The sequence below is a fragment of the Chiloscyllium punctatum genome, chromosome 5 (assembly GCF_047496795.1).
Source record: "Chiloscyllium punctatum isolate Juve2018m chromosome 5, sChiPun1.3, whole genome shotgun sequence".
Classification (NCBI taxonomy): Eukaryota; Metazoa; Chordata; class Chondrichthyes; order Orectolobiformes; family Hemiscylliidae; genus Chiloscyllium; species Chiloscyllium punctatum.
In genome coordinates, this window is record NC_092743.1 from 94,288,694 (window position 1) to 94,305,941 (window position 17,248).

General features: G+C 40.6%; 1 protein-coding gene across 1 annotated transcript in view; it reads right to left on the bottom strand.

The window, feature by feature from the left end:
- The window catches only part of washc5 (WASH complex subunit 5), a 64,208-nt gene extending 55,469 nt beyond the window's left edge, over nt 1-8,739 (bottom strand). Inside the window, exons 1-3 of the mRNA XM_072570784.1 lie at nt 8,183-8,739; nt 6,259-6,404; nt 2,061-2,145 (exon numbers count right to left, since the gene is read on the bottom strand). Of these exons, the coding sequence (XP_072426885.1) occupies nt 2,061-2,145; nt 6,259-6,404; nt 8,183-8,368 (417 nt within the window). The 5' untranslated portion in view covers nt 8,369-8,739. The remainder of the gene's footprint in view (nt 1-2,060; nt 2,146-6,258; nt 6,405-8,182) is intronic.
- Nucleotides 8,740-17,248: the final 8,509 nt, after the last annotated feature.

Sequence of the window (17,248 nt, forward strand, 5' to 3'; positions counted from 1 at the left end):
TGATTATTCAGCCTTAAAAACCACATCCACCTCCTTGAAAACATTCCACTTCAACCACTTTGTGGCAGAGAATTCCACAGGCTCAACACATTCTGGGTGAAGAGATTAACAGAGTTTTTTTCAGTCCCTAATGCCCTACCCTGTATTCTTAAACCTTGACCACTGGTTCTGGACTGCCCCCAGAAATCCTTCCTGTATTTAGCCTGTCTATTCCTGTTATGATTTTATAGGCTTCTATGAGAACACCCTCATTGACCAGGTCTCTCTTCATATATCAGTCCTGCCATCCCAGGGATCAGTCTGGTAAACTTTTGACACACTCTCTCCCTAGCTCAAACATCTCTTCAGATAAGGAGACCAAAACTGCACACAATACTCCAGCCATGGTCTCACCAAGGGAATGTACAATTGGTCCTGTACTTGAATCCACTCATTATGGAGGTCAACATACCATCTGCCTTCTTAACCTACAGCTCTATGCTCATTTTCAGCAACCGGTGTACAAGGACACTCCGATCTACTCGTGGATTTACACAATTCCCCAATATATTACCACTTCTGGACAGAATGTCAAGGAATATTGGGAAAGTAATGAAACAGCAAAGTCTTTAACCTTGAAGCTCCAAGCAACTAGCCAACTACATAAGGATTCTTACTAAAAAGGAAACCAATTCTTGATTATACAAAAACAATGTTGTTGCTTTCCCAGTGCAAAATGGGCTATTTACAATTCACAAATACAATTGAATGGAAGAAAAAGAAGGAAATGGTATGAAGCTGAAGACTGGATAAAGGGGAAGAACATAGTGATTCAGGAAAAGCCTCCGTCACATCCCTTAAGATTTGTCACTTTGCTCTTTCTTGTTCTGTCAAAGGTATGTTCATTTACCATGGTAAAAAGAATAAGAGGAACAATTTTGAGTTAAGCCAAAATATAATCAAGCTGCCTTTGTCCATTTTGTGAGAATGGCCTTTGTGGTGAATGATCACTGCTCATTAATTTGAACGGTGCCAATCTTGCAATACATTCACTGCACGTTCAAGAATTGTGTACTATAAACAAACTGTCATGCCTCAGATTTCATTCAACTGAGACAATTCTAGCTCAAATACTATTCACCCTGTGTTTGCACCGGTTGTTAACTTGCTCATACACCTTTTAATTGGATCCACACCCTCTTAAGAATAGCTTGAACAGGTAATTTCAAGGTGAGCACAATTGAAGCCCATTAAAAAGAAGTAACCGGAGAGCATCTTGTAGTGTAGTGGCAGTACCCCTGTCTCTGGCTCAGAAAGTCTGGGTTCAATTCCACTTAGGGATGTTAGGATACACTTATGTGGCAATCGTATGTCTAAACAAGTCAACTTTTTAAAACAAAAACCTGAAGCCTAAACCAGTCATTGACCTGCATAGGTCTCCAGCTAAATTACTTTGTCTTTAAATTTGCTGTGCCTGTGAAGAACCAAGTCAATGAACAGAAGCAAATGCTACCATTGTGATTGGGAAGAGTAGCCATTTGTTTCTACCTCTTGCAGCAGAGATGCTTACAGGATGATGATGATGATGTAGATGTAGATGTAGATGTAGAGTGTGGCTCTAGATTACAATAAATATTTGGGGGGGCTGGGGGGGGTTATGGGAATGGGGCAGAAGAGATAGTAGAGACGTTGCCTACTGTTGAAATGAGAGATACCTGACTAAAAGCTTTTCATCTTGTACTTATCAGGATGGATAGAAGAATGCATTACTGCGACTGAAGTCTGGCATTCTTACTTAGATCCTGATGACAGCAAGTCAAAGCACTTCAGCAAAATGTCTCCTTTTCACCAACACTGTGGAGTTTAACTAGACTGGAGAAAGCTTACTACATTACTGTAAAATTGGACTAGTAGTCAAGAAAAGGAAAATGCACAACAATTTGCTTTTACATAAAAACAAATTGTGGTACTATGTAGCATCTTTCCTGTGGTAAATTATTGCAAAACGTGTGTTTCACTTCGTGGTTCTTCCCCTCAAATTTGAAGACAATACTCAGTTTTACAATGTTACACTAACTTACAAGTAGTTGCTTTCCATCTTCATTTAGAAGTACTGTTTCAAGGGTTTGCTGAATATACACGCCTTCATTTAGATCATCAAGAAATCTGAAACAATCCAGTAGAAAAGTAGAATTCAATATAATTTACAAATTTAACAACTAAAGCCAATACACCTCTGCATAAAACTGGTTCTTCATTATACACTCACAGCTGCAACACTTGGTTTGTTTAGCAGTTTGATCCACACAGTGGGCATAATGTCACACTGCAAGAAGGGGAGGCCGGGGAATATAACTGGGTGGAAGGCTAAAACTCAGAATCCTGAAAATAAAGTACTTTTGCAATTACATTCTAGGAGATTTAAAGACTAGACAAGCTTCTTGACAGTAAGCATCAAGAAGCCCTTTTGCACACATTTTTATGTCATGAATGCTCATCAAAAGGCCAGGTTGTCACAATTAAGTTTCACTTTCCACCTAAGCCCTCTGCGAATAAACAAAATGCAGCTAAGTGATGTTGGTTCAAAGTAGCATACTTGGAGGGATAGGTTACTGCAACAGTCAGGGACAAAACTTACTAATCTCATGGTGAGGGGTAGTCAGGATACAGTTGACAAAGAGTGGAAGGAGTCAGGAGAGGCACAGCTAAATTAACTGGCAGGGTCCCAGGAGCAAGCACTGGCATTAACATATATAATAAGAGTGTTACAGCAGCAGAGGAATAAGAAAGCTATGACAGTAAAATATGGAGGACGTTGGTGGGTTATGGGGGAAGGTAAAAGTGCTGAAGCCTCACAGGAATGACGTACACACAAGTTTTGCCTTCTCAACCTTGCAGTTTTCAAAATGTAACAAATGCAAAATAGAAGAGGATGGTAATGGATGGAGGTCATACTTCAACTCTTATTAATAGTCAACTCGATTGGAAACAAAGCTTAGTAAATTGCCTTTTAATGGCCCAATACCCAAAATACCAGCTTCACTTGCCACACAACTTATAGATCACGTTCCATCAAAACCCCATCATGGTCAGGATTTTCTGTATATTGGAAGTTGACTGCTGTTTTGTATTGTCCAAGGCATGGACAATAGGAGAGAACTGCTACCTCTAAGAGGCTCACAGAAGAGACGGCAACATCCTCCCAGTCTGGATCCTCCAGTTTACTCATGGCAGAAAAGAGGGTGGGTGATAGATCTGTGTGAACATGGTGATAGACTTGCCATTGTGTTGCAAAGGTGAGAAGGAAAGCTCAAGAAAGTCTGAGAGTGCACAAGCATGGCTTTCATTGCCCTGGTCAGTGTGCACCATCTCCATGCAGATGGATGGCTGACAGAAAGGATGACCCACCTGTGGCCTTTGAGGATGTACATAATCATGATGGTTGTGGAAGAGATCAGGACAGGATAGATTCATGTACAGGATTTGCCTTAAAGGATCAGGGACGGCGGGGAATCTTTTAAACGAGATCGACCACTGTGTTCTGTTCACACACTACCTCAGGCCTGCATGTCAATAGCCCAAAACAACCAGGCCATGCTCAAGCTGAGAATGAATGGCTGCAGGATAGGTCAGTGCCAGAAGCATCAATGACCAGAGTAGACAGGGTAGCAGTCAAACCTCTGGAAACGCAGCATTCTGGCCATAGGTGCAAGGGCAACAGCCAGTATTGACTGGAAATCGAATGTACTGGAAACAATGCAGACATCCTCAGATAAGTAACAGGTAATGCTGGAGGAGCTTTAGTATATTCTGTGAAGTAATCAACTATTTAAGGCCTACTGCTGAATGAGGAACTATGTACACAAGGACTGGAAGCTAATCCAATGCAACCCCATCCAGTCCTGTTAGCATTTGGTAGGGGGACTGTAAAGATACTGAAGCCTCACAGGAATGTCATGCACACCATTTTTGCATCGTCAATCTTGCAATTTTTAACTCAAAATAGAAGAGGATCTTTAGGGGTGGAATTAATACTTTGACTCTTATGAGCATCTTATTAATGAGTCAACTGGATTGGGAATCAAGCTTAGTGAATTCCCTCTCACTGGTAATAAGAAGGAACTGCATACACAAGGACAGAAAAGAAATCCAGTGCAACCACCAATTCTGGACTCCCTTATCATCGGGAACCTCCTTCTTGAATCCTATCTAATTCTGTTAGGATTTATAGGTTTTTGTCAGATGCCCCTTCATTCTACTGCATGCCAGCGAATAAAGTCATAACCGATTCAACCTTGCCTCGTACACAGTCCTCCCATCCCAGGGGTCGTCTGATAAACTTTTGCTGCACTCTCTTGAAGGAGACCAAAACAGGATACTATGCCAGTGTGGTCTCAGCAGGGCCCTGTACAATTGTAACAAGACATCCCTACTCCTTTCCTCAAATCCACTATGAAAGCTAACATACAGATTGCTTTCTTGACCACCTGCTGGAGCTGCATGCTTACCTTCAGTGACTGGTGTACAAGGACACCCAGGTTTCTTTGCACATTCCCCTACTGAATTTATAGTCAGTCATTCAGTTCATAATCCACTTTGGTGTTTTTACTCCCAAAATGGATAACCTCACATTTATCCACATTATCCTGCATCTGCCATGCATGTGCTCACTCACTTTGCCTGTCCAAGTCACACTGAAGCATCTTTCCAACCTCATCACAGCTAATATTCCCAAACAGCTTTATCTCACGTGCAAATGTGGAGGCACTACATTGAGTTTCTTCATTGAAAATATATGTTGTGAATAGTTGGGGTCCCAATACTGATCACTATGGTAGTTCACTAGTCACTGTCTGCCACTCGCAAAAAGGCCCATTTACTTTACTCTTTTGTTACCTATCTGCCAATCAGTTTTCTATTTTTCTCAATACACTATCCCCAACTTCCACATGCTTTAAAATTTTACATGCAAATCTTTTATGTTGTTGAAAACCTGAAAGTCCAAATAAACCACACACATGATGCCCCTCATCAATTCTATAAGTCACATTCTTAAAGAACTTCAGTAGATTTGTAAGCATGAATTCACTTTGGTAGACTGAAGTCAATGTATGTGTGCTGATGGAGGGGACAGGTGAATGCTGTGATGGTGCCCCCTTTTGAGCATTGAGCTCTTTTCTCCTGTGGAAGCACCAAGTGTTATCCCAATGTGCTTAAGCATTTTAGCTGAGTGCTTGCCTATACCAACTTCTCCCACCCAGTGAATAAATGCTGACCACATTGTCCTGTAACTGGTACAACAGTGACAGCATGAATGTATGACATTCAGTCGCATATTCTACCTGGTGCTGAGTCCTGTATGTAATCCTCCAAAGTGATAACCCTTCACACTTTCAGTTACACTTTGGAGTGAGTAGATAGTGCCATTTACCCTTCTAGAGTGCAAATTATTTATCTTTTCTCAGCACAGATTCCAATTCTTTTGCAAGGCCCATAGACACTGATCTCCTCTGTTACTTCCCTTCAGTTTGCCTCGACATGATGGTAGGGCTTCCTGCTGCCATTCCTGGGAACAAGGACCTCCCATTTATCCCAAGAGGCTTGGAGGAGTACCTCGAGCCAGTAGTCACTGTACCTTGGGACATTGGTTGAAATGCTCGTATGATTTCTGCATTTAGGGAAGCTTCTTTTAGCAGAAGTACACTGTGCAGCATCATCGGATGGATCACACAAATTTATTCACATCTTGCCACAGATATATTGAGATATAAATCACCAGGATCTTGGTTCTCCCCCTCAAAAAGATTCCAGTGGGTAAAGGAACTTTCTGGCCACCCCAGTGATAAAGTTCACCACATACCTCACATATAACTGGTTGAGAACCATGGGACAAGAAAAGCCAACCTGACCCCAAGCAAAAGCGAGTATTACTTCATGGATTACACTCACTTAGCTAAATCATTTAGAAAAATATATTTATGCAGTATCTTTGGATGGATCACACAAAAAGAATCTGGATTTAGTAAGAGGTAAATTGTCCTGCGCACCATAAATTTTGCCCACAACTTGCCACAGATCAATCAATCAGGTTATTTCTTTAAAAATTCAAATAAATTTCTTTACCATTACTTCTCAAACAGGAAAACAAAATTCACTATCATCTACTAAGGTTTCAAATTAATCCTGGCACACAAACCTGATTCAATAATTTATGAAGCATTAATATGGAATTCAATTTCGTAAACGTAATTATTAACAGCAGACGTATAAAAAAATTACCTGTTCAGATCAACTATGTATTTGTGAACACTTTCAAAGGCAAGGTAAAATCTCGTCAATATTTCAATGTGATTTTCACGAAATTCTTCATCCAAATCCTGAAGCTCTGGCTTAGCTTCCAACTTGCCTTCATAATACTCAGCACCCTAAAATGAGATCAATTCTGTAAAAATTAGGTATTCTAATTACTCATTGAGAAGAAATTAAAATGTGATTAGATTATTTAATTATCTACCAGAGGTCAACAGCAATCCAGGATCGCTTCTCGGAGTTTTCATTTATGCCAATGTCATTCATGTTTCCCCAGGGTGGAGGTTAGGCATCTCACCACTTACTGACCAAATATGTTTGAACAACAGTCCACCCATGACCATGGATTTTGCAGGGACAGCAACAACAAAACCACCATCAATACCCTATTAAAAACTAACAGCAACTTGGGGGGTCCATATTTGCAGAACCTCACTAATCACCAACTGCCATCCTGAGAAAAAAAAGACCCGTTTATCTCCTCTATCTAGCTTCTGCCAATCCTCTGTTTATGCTTTGGCCTGAACACCATGGGGTCTGATCTTATTTAGTAGCTTTCTGTGCAGCACCTTGTCAAAAGACTTCTGGAAATCCAACTAGTCATGTCCATTGCCTCACCTTTGTGTAACTTGTTTGTTACCTCCTAAAAGAATTAAGAGAGATTTGTCAGGCATGATCTCCCTTTAACAAAGCTATGCTGACTCCAACCTATTTTACCATGCATTTCCAAGCATTCTGCAATGTCATCCTTAACAATGGACTCTAAACTTTTGTCAACGACTAAGGTCAGGCAACTGTCCTGTAGTTTCCTGTCTTCTGCCTCCCTTCCTTCATAAACAGAGTCTTCTAGGACCCTGTCTGCCTCTAGACATTCCTGAAAGATCACCCCTAATGACTCTCTAATCTCCCTGCTACCTCCTTCAGAACTGTGGGGTATAGTCAATCTGGTCTGGGTGAGTTATCCACCTTCAGACCTATCAGCTTCCTAGCACCTTCTCCCTAGTGATGGCCGCTGCACTCACCTGTCTCTCAAAGTTTTGGTATATTGCTGGTATCTTCACCATGAAGACTGATGCAAAGTACCTGTGCAGTTGCTCCACCATTTCTTTATTCCCCATTACTACTTCTCAAGCCACATTTCCAGCAGTCCAAAGTCTACTCATCTCTCTTCTCACTTTTCATACTTTTAAAAACCTCTTGTAATGTTCTTTTATATTATTAGGTAGCCTACTCTCAAATTTCATCTCTCTCATTGCTGTTTTTGGGAGCTTACTACACACAAGTTACCTAGCTTTTCCAACTTAAAAACAGCGTTGAAACTTAGCAAGTCTTTCACTGGCTGCAAAACACCTTCCGGATGTTCTGAGGCACTACATAAATGCAAATCATTCAACGTTTTCAAAAGCTTTAAAACTGAATGTTGGAAATAGTGATGCAGAAACAAGTCATTGAAAAATACAACTAAACATGGTGACAACAGGAAGTACAGTTTGTGGGCAGGAAGTACACAAGATTTTTTACACTGGGCTTCAAATATGATTAATATTTCACCCACACGATTTTTAAATGGTGACAATTCAATGTTTATTTTGCTCCTTGTATTTTTCTTCCATTTTAATGTCCGTCCCGTGATTTGTATCCTTGCTGTACTGTAGTTAGGGGCATTACTGCTTCAAGGTTTGAGACTGGAGGGTTTGGGAGTCAATGAGGTCTTGGTGAATCTTAAAAATCCTGACCGATGGCAACGTGCAAAATATTAAATCTGTCACATTAATATCGCTGGGCAAACATCAGAAGGCGAGCTTTGTAATGAACCTTTAATCTGGTCGTTTTCCAGCAGATACCAACAGCATGTTCCCTGCCAGGGAGAGTGAAGACTCAAAAAGGTTCTCACCTTGAAGTAACTGAAGTCGCAGATGATGTCTCCATACTTCTGCTGTTCCGCCTTGTCTCGGAGTCTGTAAACGGTCGGGATAAACTCGGACAGTCTCAAAAGTTCTGCTATGATGGCGTTACCGCGGGATACGATCCTGAGAATTGCCTGCCCGCAGAGATTGTTCTCTGCCAAGAAGTCTACCATGGTGGAGGGACCTCCCACAGCCCGGGGGAGGGGGGCGGCAGCAGCAACAACACAGGCAGACCAGCCCTTGCAGCGAAGGAAGAGCCGGACGGCTCTGGATTTATTGCACCGACTCTATCATCATGCTTCCCCTTCTGTCTGCAGCCTTTCCCAACAGCAGCGTAGACCCGCCAGCAGAATCTAAAAGGACGGTGAAGTGGCCGATGTGAATCCAGGGACGGAGTCACTCAGTCTGCACTGCTAGCCCCCCGCATCTTTCGCAGGCTTACAATGCAGGGGAGGAATTCTTTCACACCACGGGTAATTTTCTTTAGCAGGGTTCACACACACAGTACTCAGACCAGCTCTTCCATGTTGATCATATGATTTCCTTCCTGTCAACTCAACATGTGACCACCAGGCGCGGTTCAGTGATGTTGAGCAAGCTGCCAAGTTGTCCGCGTCTGGTTTGCCTCTTGTGCATCAATTAAGCAAAACCCACTTAACAACATTCAATACCACTCGAAAGTGCCCTTTTTCCTTTTGTTTATAATCTGGGCAAAACTCGTGAAAAAAAAGCTGAAGATATCGTGTCCCTGGCTTCCAAAATTAACTTTGAATCTTCATCCTTTGATTGTATCTTATTTATTTTAAAAGCTAATCTCATTCAAATTTTGCCACATCTAAGATGTGGTTTGCACACAATTCTGTCGGACGTTTAACAACCGTTTTTGGAATTCATCTTTGAAAAAAAAGATTGAAGCAAAACAACAGTTTTCACCACTGAAATCACTCCTAACAGAGTGAGGATCAGTCCAAGACATTGGCCTTTCGCAGCCTCGGAAACAATCACTTTAGGCATTACTCCTCTCTTCCTGAATAATTGGGACTGTCATTTCAGAGAATTTGAAATTCTGGGAAGTTTGTCATTGTCATTACCACGACAACAAAAATTATAATTGTGGAAAATCTATTTATCTTCCTGACTCTGCCTTTTCAGTCTTGAAGGCATTACATGTTACAATAGGAAACAAACGCCTCCTTCTTCAAATTGTATTCGTTATGTGTGAGGATAGGCAGCAACGTCAGCCAAGCGATCAATAACAGAGATAATATTTCCCATTCCTGTCCTCTCCCAATGGCCATAAGCATACACTTTCCAGCAGGGTTCTAGTGAAGAGGAATGTTGCCTCTTCCTAAACCAGTTAAATTCTGTTATGTGAGTAAATCAGCACACTTAGAGCTACACTAGGTGCTGTCTTTACACACTAAATTATCAGGAGAGTTAAGACAAATCAAATTGTCTTCAAGCGTGATTTGGTAATCAAATTATCACAACTCCACAAAGGAAAAAAACAAATTGAAATTCTCCCTCTCCTGTATGTCCGTGTCACACTCCAAGCCAGGAATAAATCTGATGAATGAAAAGAAGAACTCAGAGCAATCTGAAAAAGAATCTGAAGACAAGGGAAGGAGGAATTCACTATTTCTCAAAGGATAGCAATTCCACTCTCTGTCGGTATTGGTATTAGTTGAACACTTACTTCAGCATCAGCTGCAACTCTGTAGACCAGAACATTACTGAAACTCCATCAGAAAGTAGAAATGTGTCATCATGAGGAATGGAAATAAACTTCTGAACCATGATCCATAAGAAGTTCCTGAGTAGCACTGAGGTCTGCAGTTTCATACAAAATTGGACTCTAGTGGGGCATTCAGAAAATATCACCCAACTACTAGCTTTAATCTCAGCTGAATGTTTAGACTGCTAAAATGCTGAGGGCTTAACGGCTGCTTATTATTTCCATTTATTTATAATCCTTTCTTTAAAAGATCATCATTCACCTCCAGGTGTTCTCTGTCATTGGCTAAAGCTTTCTTTTCAGTGATAGTTTCTGCAAACATTTCTCTTCCCCCTCTCAAGAGTTTCCTTTTCAAATGTCAGGCCATTACTCATCGATTTTAGCAAAATGTCTTCTGCAGTTAATTGGTCATTCTCTGACTGATACACACTAAAAGGCCTCTCTAGGTCAGTTGAAACCTTCTGCCAATGATCTGTTAAACAATTCAGTTGGTTCAGGTATGGGATTAATTGTCACACAGTTGGGCTTCCACAATTGGGTTTCTGATGGATGGCACATGGCAAGTTGCAGTGTTCCTTGATGCTGAGCATCTGCCACAAGTCTGCTTCAAGGACAAAGAGATCAGGGGGTTTAGACTGTCCACAAACCAAAATGACTGGCAGCAATTTGGAAATTTTGCGTGCACCCATATAACGATCTTTTTGTGGTGGCACGCTGACTGCACACTAATGAAATGGAAAGCTTTATAGTTCACAAATATTCCTGTTTGTTCTGGAGTGCCCATGATGCTCCTACACCTGAGGGAAACCAATCAGAACCTCAAATCTGAGTATCTGTTGATTCTGACTTACATTGGCATAGGCAGGATTGCAACATTACTGATTCTGACAAACACCACATATTCGCGTATGGCAGGCTGGAGGATACTGAAAAGGCCTGTGGTAGAAGCTGGAATGTGGAAGTAAAAGCATCAAAGGAAATGGTAGCTTTGGCAGCCACTGGTACTACATAAAGTTAAGAACATACATCTTATAAGTGACGAGCAGTGCTGAATGACTTGATGAATTCTCTTTGGGGATATAATAGGCCTAATGGAATTTAGCTCTCCTGATTTTGTAGAACCACAAGACAAATTCTGGGATTCATAATTAATGCAAGGACATTAAATTTATACTAGTTAGAGTAACAGATATATTCTGTCTGATGCAACAGCATTGTCAAAACCAAAAACATTCAGAGAGTCTTTCATTCAACTTTGGGGAATAGGTAGTGCTAACATCAGAGACAAATGGCTGATGTATGCTACACTCCACGATAATAAGAAGATAGGTCACTATATATTACATGTTATTCCCAATCATTACTCTTATTAAATGAAGATATTTGTGTGGCTTTGAATATTTATCATGTAGCCATTACAGATCTATTGCAGTTGATTCAATGCACTCCACTATGGAAATTCCACCCCTAGTACTGCAGAAAGATGTTGCAGATACTTAATTTCTCCCACAAAAGAGATGGCAAATGTGGGAAAAACGTGTAAAAAAACCACCTGCTGAAGAAGCGGCACTCTGAAAACTAATGCTTCCAAATAAACCTGTTGGACTATAACCTGGTGTTGTGTGATTTTTAACTTTGTAGAAAATTAAGGTGCCCAATTAAAAAAGGGCATTCTAGCCATTAAGTTTGCACTTTCAATATCCAGTGAATGATCCAATCACTCATCTTGTTAATTTGTTGCCAGCAGCAATCCTTGACCTTCCTACTCTTGGTTTTAGCAGCACTGTTTGTGAAGATCCTCTGGTCTTTTGTGAGAAGATTTGTTTCTTTATTGAAAAAGATAACAAAGAGGTAATTTTATCTACTTATTCCAATGCACCTACCAACGGCAAATAATAAGCACCAGCAACAATTATAATTAGACCAAAACATTTCCTCCAGGGATGAAGGACAAAGCACAACAGGGAAGCAGAAAGAGATCAGAATCTGGAAGTCAGCTGAACCTCTATAATTCTTCAGATGAACTAGACCTTGGCAAAGTTACAGACTATATATTTGAAAGGAAATTACTTACCAGTGTTACAGGCTATGTGCAAGGGATGAGCAGAAATGGTAGCTGTTCTCACACTTAATGGGTCAGCAGCATATTGTAGCTCAATCAGAAAAGAACACAAGATAAACTTTAAGCTTTTCCACAGCCAGTGAAGTGACCATCATTTGTGAAGCCTCAGGTTGTGAAGCGACAAAGAGATATTCTATCATGCATGCAAGAGACCACAGAGTTCAAACATAGACATCAAAACTTCAGGAAGGGTGGATATTCCCTCAGTTTTATTAGCAAGAATCAACTATATAGAGCACATCCTTACAACATACAGGAACATTACCATACAACTGATACATTCAGAGATAGCCCAAGAAGTTGTAGTTCAATGACTGTTACCAGCTAATAAAAGAGTATCCATGAAGAAAAATATGCTGAAGTCCAAGATGTAATCTAGCCAATATTTAATGTTCAGAAATTTAATACACACATCAGGACTGCTGAAGTCTCATTGAGGAGATGGTTTGGGTACAGTCAAAGTATTTTCCTTCAAAAGGAAAAGGCGGGACAAACAAATTCAGAGCTCCCTGGGTGAGAAAGGAGATAGAAATTAACTTAAAGATGAAAAATTATGCTCATGACAGGTGTCAAGTCATAAATACAGTTAAGAACCAAGTGATATACAGGATGTTCAGAGTGATAGTAAAAAAGCAAATACAAGAAGAAAGTAAGGATTATGAGAAAAGATCTGGCAGGTAACATCAAAGGAAATCCCAAATGTCCTGTGTAAGCACATTAACATTAAAAGGATGGTAAAAGGACGCATAGGGCTTATTCGGCACCAAATAGAGGATTTATACCTGGAAGTGAGGGGCATGGTTGAAGTGTTAAATAAATAATTTGTACCTGTCTTTATCTACAAGGTAGATGGTGCCCTGGACATGCTGACAAAGGAGGAAGCTCATTCATTAGAAGTACTGGATGAGCTATTAGTATTTAAAGTAGATCGACACTGAGACTGGATGAGATGCATCCAAGGATATTGAAGGAAGTGACAGTGGAAATTGCAGAGGCACTGGCAATTATCTTTCAATCTCTCTAGATTTGACAGTCATGCCAGATGATTGAAGAACTGCAAATGTTTCAACCTTCTTCAAAACCAATTGTGATTTTTTTTTGTGACAATTACAGGCCGGTGACTAACTTTGGTGGTGGAGAACTTTGTAGAAATAGTTACTCAGGATGGAATTCATACTGAATACATATTCCCATGGAAATATGTGGATAAATTTAGATTTGCTCAGGGAAAATTGGATCTTACTAACCTGTTGGATATTTTTGAAGGTGTAAAGGAAAGGGTTTATGAGGGTAAGACGGTTGATGTTGTTACATGGACTTTCAAATGGCAATACAATGCCATGCATAAGACTTGTGAGGAAAATTATAAGTCATGGAATAAAAGGTACAGTAGCAATGTAGATATAAAATTGCCTGAAGGATAGGAAACAGACAAATGATTAATGGATGTCTTTTGGGCTGGAAAATGGCTTATAGTAGAGTTCTTTTTTTTTAGATTAGATTACATACAGTATGGAAACAGGCCCTTCGGCCCAACAAGTCCACACCGCCCCACCGAAGCGAAACCCACCCATACCCCTACATTTACCCCTGCACCTAACACTACGGGCAATTTAGCATGGCCAATTCACCTGACCTGCACATCTTTGGACTGTGGGAGGAAACCAGAGCAAACCCACACAGACACGGGGAGAATGTGCAAACTCCACACAGTCAGTCGCCTGAGGTGGGAATTGAACCCAGGTCTCCGGCGTTGTGAGGCAGCAGTGCTAACCACTGTGTCACCGTGCCGCCCATAATATATCTAAATTGTGGTGCACAGAGAACAGTTTCAAAGTTTTCTGATGATGCAAAGAGAAATGAGAAACTGTGAGGAAGACAGAGTAGAACTTCAAAAGGACCTTGACAAGTTGGTGGATTGCACAGATAAGTGTCAGATACAGTTAAATATGGAGAAGTGTGAGGTGATGCACTTTGATACAAAAAAAAGGAAAAATATGGATTGCAAAAATAAAATTTATCACAGGTGTTCAGGAGTAGAGAGACAGGTATATACATGTACATGAGTCATTAAAGATGGCAGGACAAATGAAGAAAGTTGTTATTAAAGCATAAAGGATACACAGTACAAGTGTGTTGCAGTTATTATGAACTTATACAAGACACCGCTAATCTTAGCTAGAGTACTGTGCACAGTTCTGGGCACCATACAGTTGGAAGGATGTAAATGCATTGGAGACAATACAGAAGAGAGTACACAGGAATGGTTTCAGGGATGAGATATTTAAGGTATGAGGAAGGATTGGAGAAGCTGAGACTATTTTCATGAATTGGAGAAGGCAAAGAGATTTGATACAAGTGTTCAAAATGTTTCAAATTGTCTGGCCAGAGTGAGTAGGGAGAAACTGTTCACACTCATAAACAGGTCAAGAACTGGAGGGCACAGTTTCAAAATGTTTTGAAAAAGAAGCAAATTCAAGATGAGAAAAAAATGCTTTATCACAGTGAGTAGTTATGGTGTGGAATGCACTGCCTGGAAATATGGAGGAGGCAGATTTAAATGAGGTATTCAAGAGGGCATTGGCTGATTATTGAAATGGAATTAATGTGCAGAGTTAAGGGGAGACGTTAGGGAATTGGCACAAAGTTATAATGCTCAGAGAGCTATTGCAGACACAATGGTCTGAATGGCTTCTTCTCCATCATAACAATTATGTGAATGTGAGTTATGAAGAAGAGTGTTATCAATCTTGAAATATTAACTTTGTTTCTCTCTCCACAGATGCAGCCAGACTTGCTGAGTTTCTCCAGCATTTTCTATTTTAATTCTGTAAACACGTCACAGAAATGCTTAATTGGAGGCAAAAAAGCTGCAGATGCTGGAATCCAAAGTAGACAAGCAGGTGGCTGGAAGAACACACCAGGTCGTACCTACTACTTGTATTCATTTATTACCCCCCCCACCACCTCACCATTCTGCCCCTCTCCCCACCCATAACCCTTCATCCCCCAATCTTTATCTCCAACTCCCCCTACCTCCACCTCCATTCCTGAAGAGGCATTTTACCAGACAATTGACTTCTCAACTTCCTGATGCTGACTGGCTTGTTGTGTTCTTCCAGGGTCCTGCTCGACTACTATGGAAATGCTTAATGGCTTTTTCAGGTGGAAAATGACAAAGATTCTCAAGCTGAAGAATAAGTTGGAAATGCTTTAATTTGCACATCAAAAGGAACTTTTAAATGTAAAAGTTAAGTAAAAGTTGGAGCAGCTTAACTAACTCAAAGAGACAACTGAAATAAAATCCCAACTATTACAGTCATACAAAACTATCAAGCCTGAGAGACTGCGAAAGAAAAGATTACAGAATATTTGTATAACTCTTGTGAAAAGATAGCCAGTACTCTTACACAACTAGCACAATAGTCCCATGCTGATGGGACTATTAGTGTCAATCTTTTACTGAAAAATTGAGAGTTTGAAGATCACCTTGAATTATTTGTGGATTATTGATCTGCATCTAAATATCCCCTTGAATAGGTCTTCATGCTGCTGCACTCATGAAGACCTTGTGGGAGATAGAAGAGTTACTAATTCTAGTGAGATAACAATGTTACAAGGTATCATAATGGAAATTATCATATGTCTCTTGTTGCTGAAATCAAATCAATATGAGTGAGTGGCATAAGACCATGAGACACAGGAGCCCATTGAGTCTGCTCCGCCATTCAATCATGGCTGATAAGTTTCTCATCCTCATTCTCCCGCCTTCTCCTTGTAACTCTTGATCCTCTTGATAATCAAGAATCTATCTATCTCGGTCATAAATATACTCAGTGATCTGGCCTCCACAGCCTCCTGTGGCAGTGAATTTCATAGATTCAACACTCTCTGGCTGAAGAAGATTCTCCTTACTTCCATTCTAAAAGGTCTTCCCTTTACTCTAAGGCTTTGCCCTCAGGTCCTAGTCTTTCCTTCCAACATCCACTCTGATCAAGCCATTCAGTACTCTTTAAGTTTCAATTAAATCCCCCTCCTTATCCTACTAAAATCCACCAAGTATAGACCCAGAGTCCTCAAACATTCTTCATATTTAAGCTTTTAATTTGTAGGACCATTGTCATGGACCTCTTCTGAACACACTCCAGGGCTAGTACATTCTTCCTGTGATATGGGGCACAAAACTGCACACACTACTCCCAGTATGGTCTGACCAGAGATTTATAGAGCCTCAAAAGTACATCCTTGCTTTTATATTCAGCATCCCCATTTCCTCAATGCTACCTGTCCCTCTATCTATCTTTGTATCATCTGCAAACATAGCGAGAATGCCCTCAGTTCCTTCATCTAGGTCATTAATGTATAATGTGTAAAGTTGTGATCCCAACACTAACCCATGTGGAACACCACTTGTCACTGGCTGCCATCCTGAGAAGGACCCTTTCACCTCCACTCTCTGCTTCCTGCCTGACAACCAAGCTTCTATCCATGCTAGCACCTAGTCCTTACCTTACTCAGTAGGTTCCTTGTCAAAGGCTTTCTTGAAGGCCGGATAGATAACATAAATCGGCTTTCTTTGGTCTAACCCACTTGTTACTTCCTCACAGAATTCTAGCAAATTTGTCAGGCATGACCTCCCCTTGATGAAACCATGCTGACTTTGCTCTATAATACCAGACAGATCCATATATTCAGAAATCTCATCCTTCCCAATGGATTCCAGGATCTTATCCACAACCGAGGTTAGGCTAATTGTCTGTAATTTTCCTTCTTTTGCCTTACTCCCTTTTTAAACAGGGGCGTCACAATAGTAGTTTTGCAGTCCCTGAGACCCTTCCTGATTCTAATATTCCTGAAAGATCACTACTAACACCTCCACTATCTCTTCAGCTATCTCCCTTAGAACTCTGCAGTGTAGTCCATCTCATCCAGGTGCTATATCCACCTTCAGGTCATTCAGTTTTTCTAGCACCTTCTCCTTGGTGATGGCCACCATACTTAGCTCTGCCTCCTCACTCTCTTGAATTTTTGGGAAATTACTTACGTCTTCCACCGTGAAGACTGATGCAAAGTAATTATTCAGTTCCTCAGCCATTTCCTTGCTCCCCACTACTATCTCTTCAGTGTCATTTTCCAATGGCCCAATATCCACTTTTGCCTCTCTTCTGACCTTTATATATCTAAAGAAACTCTTAC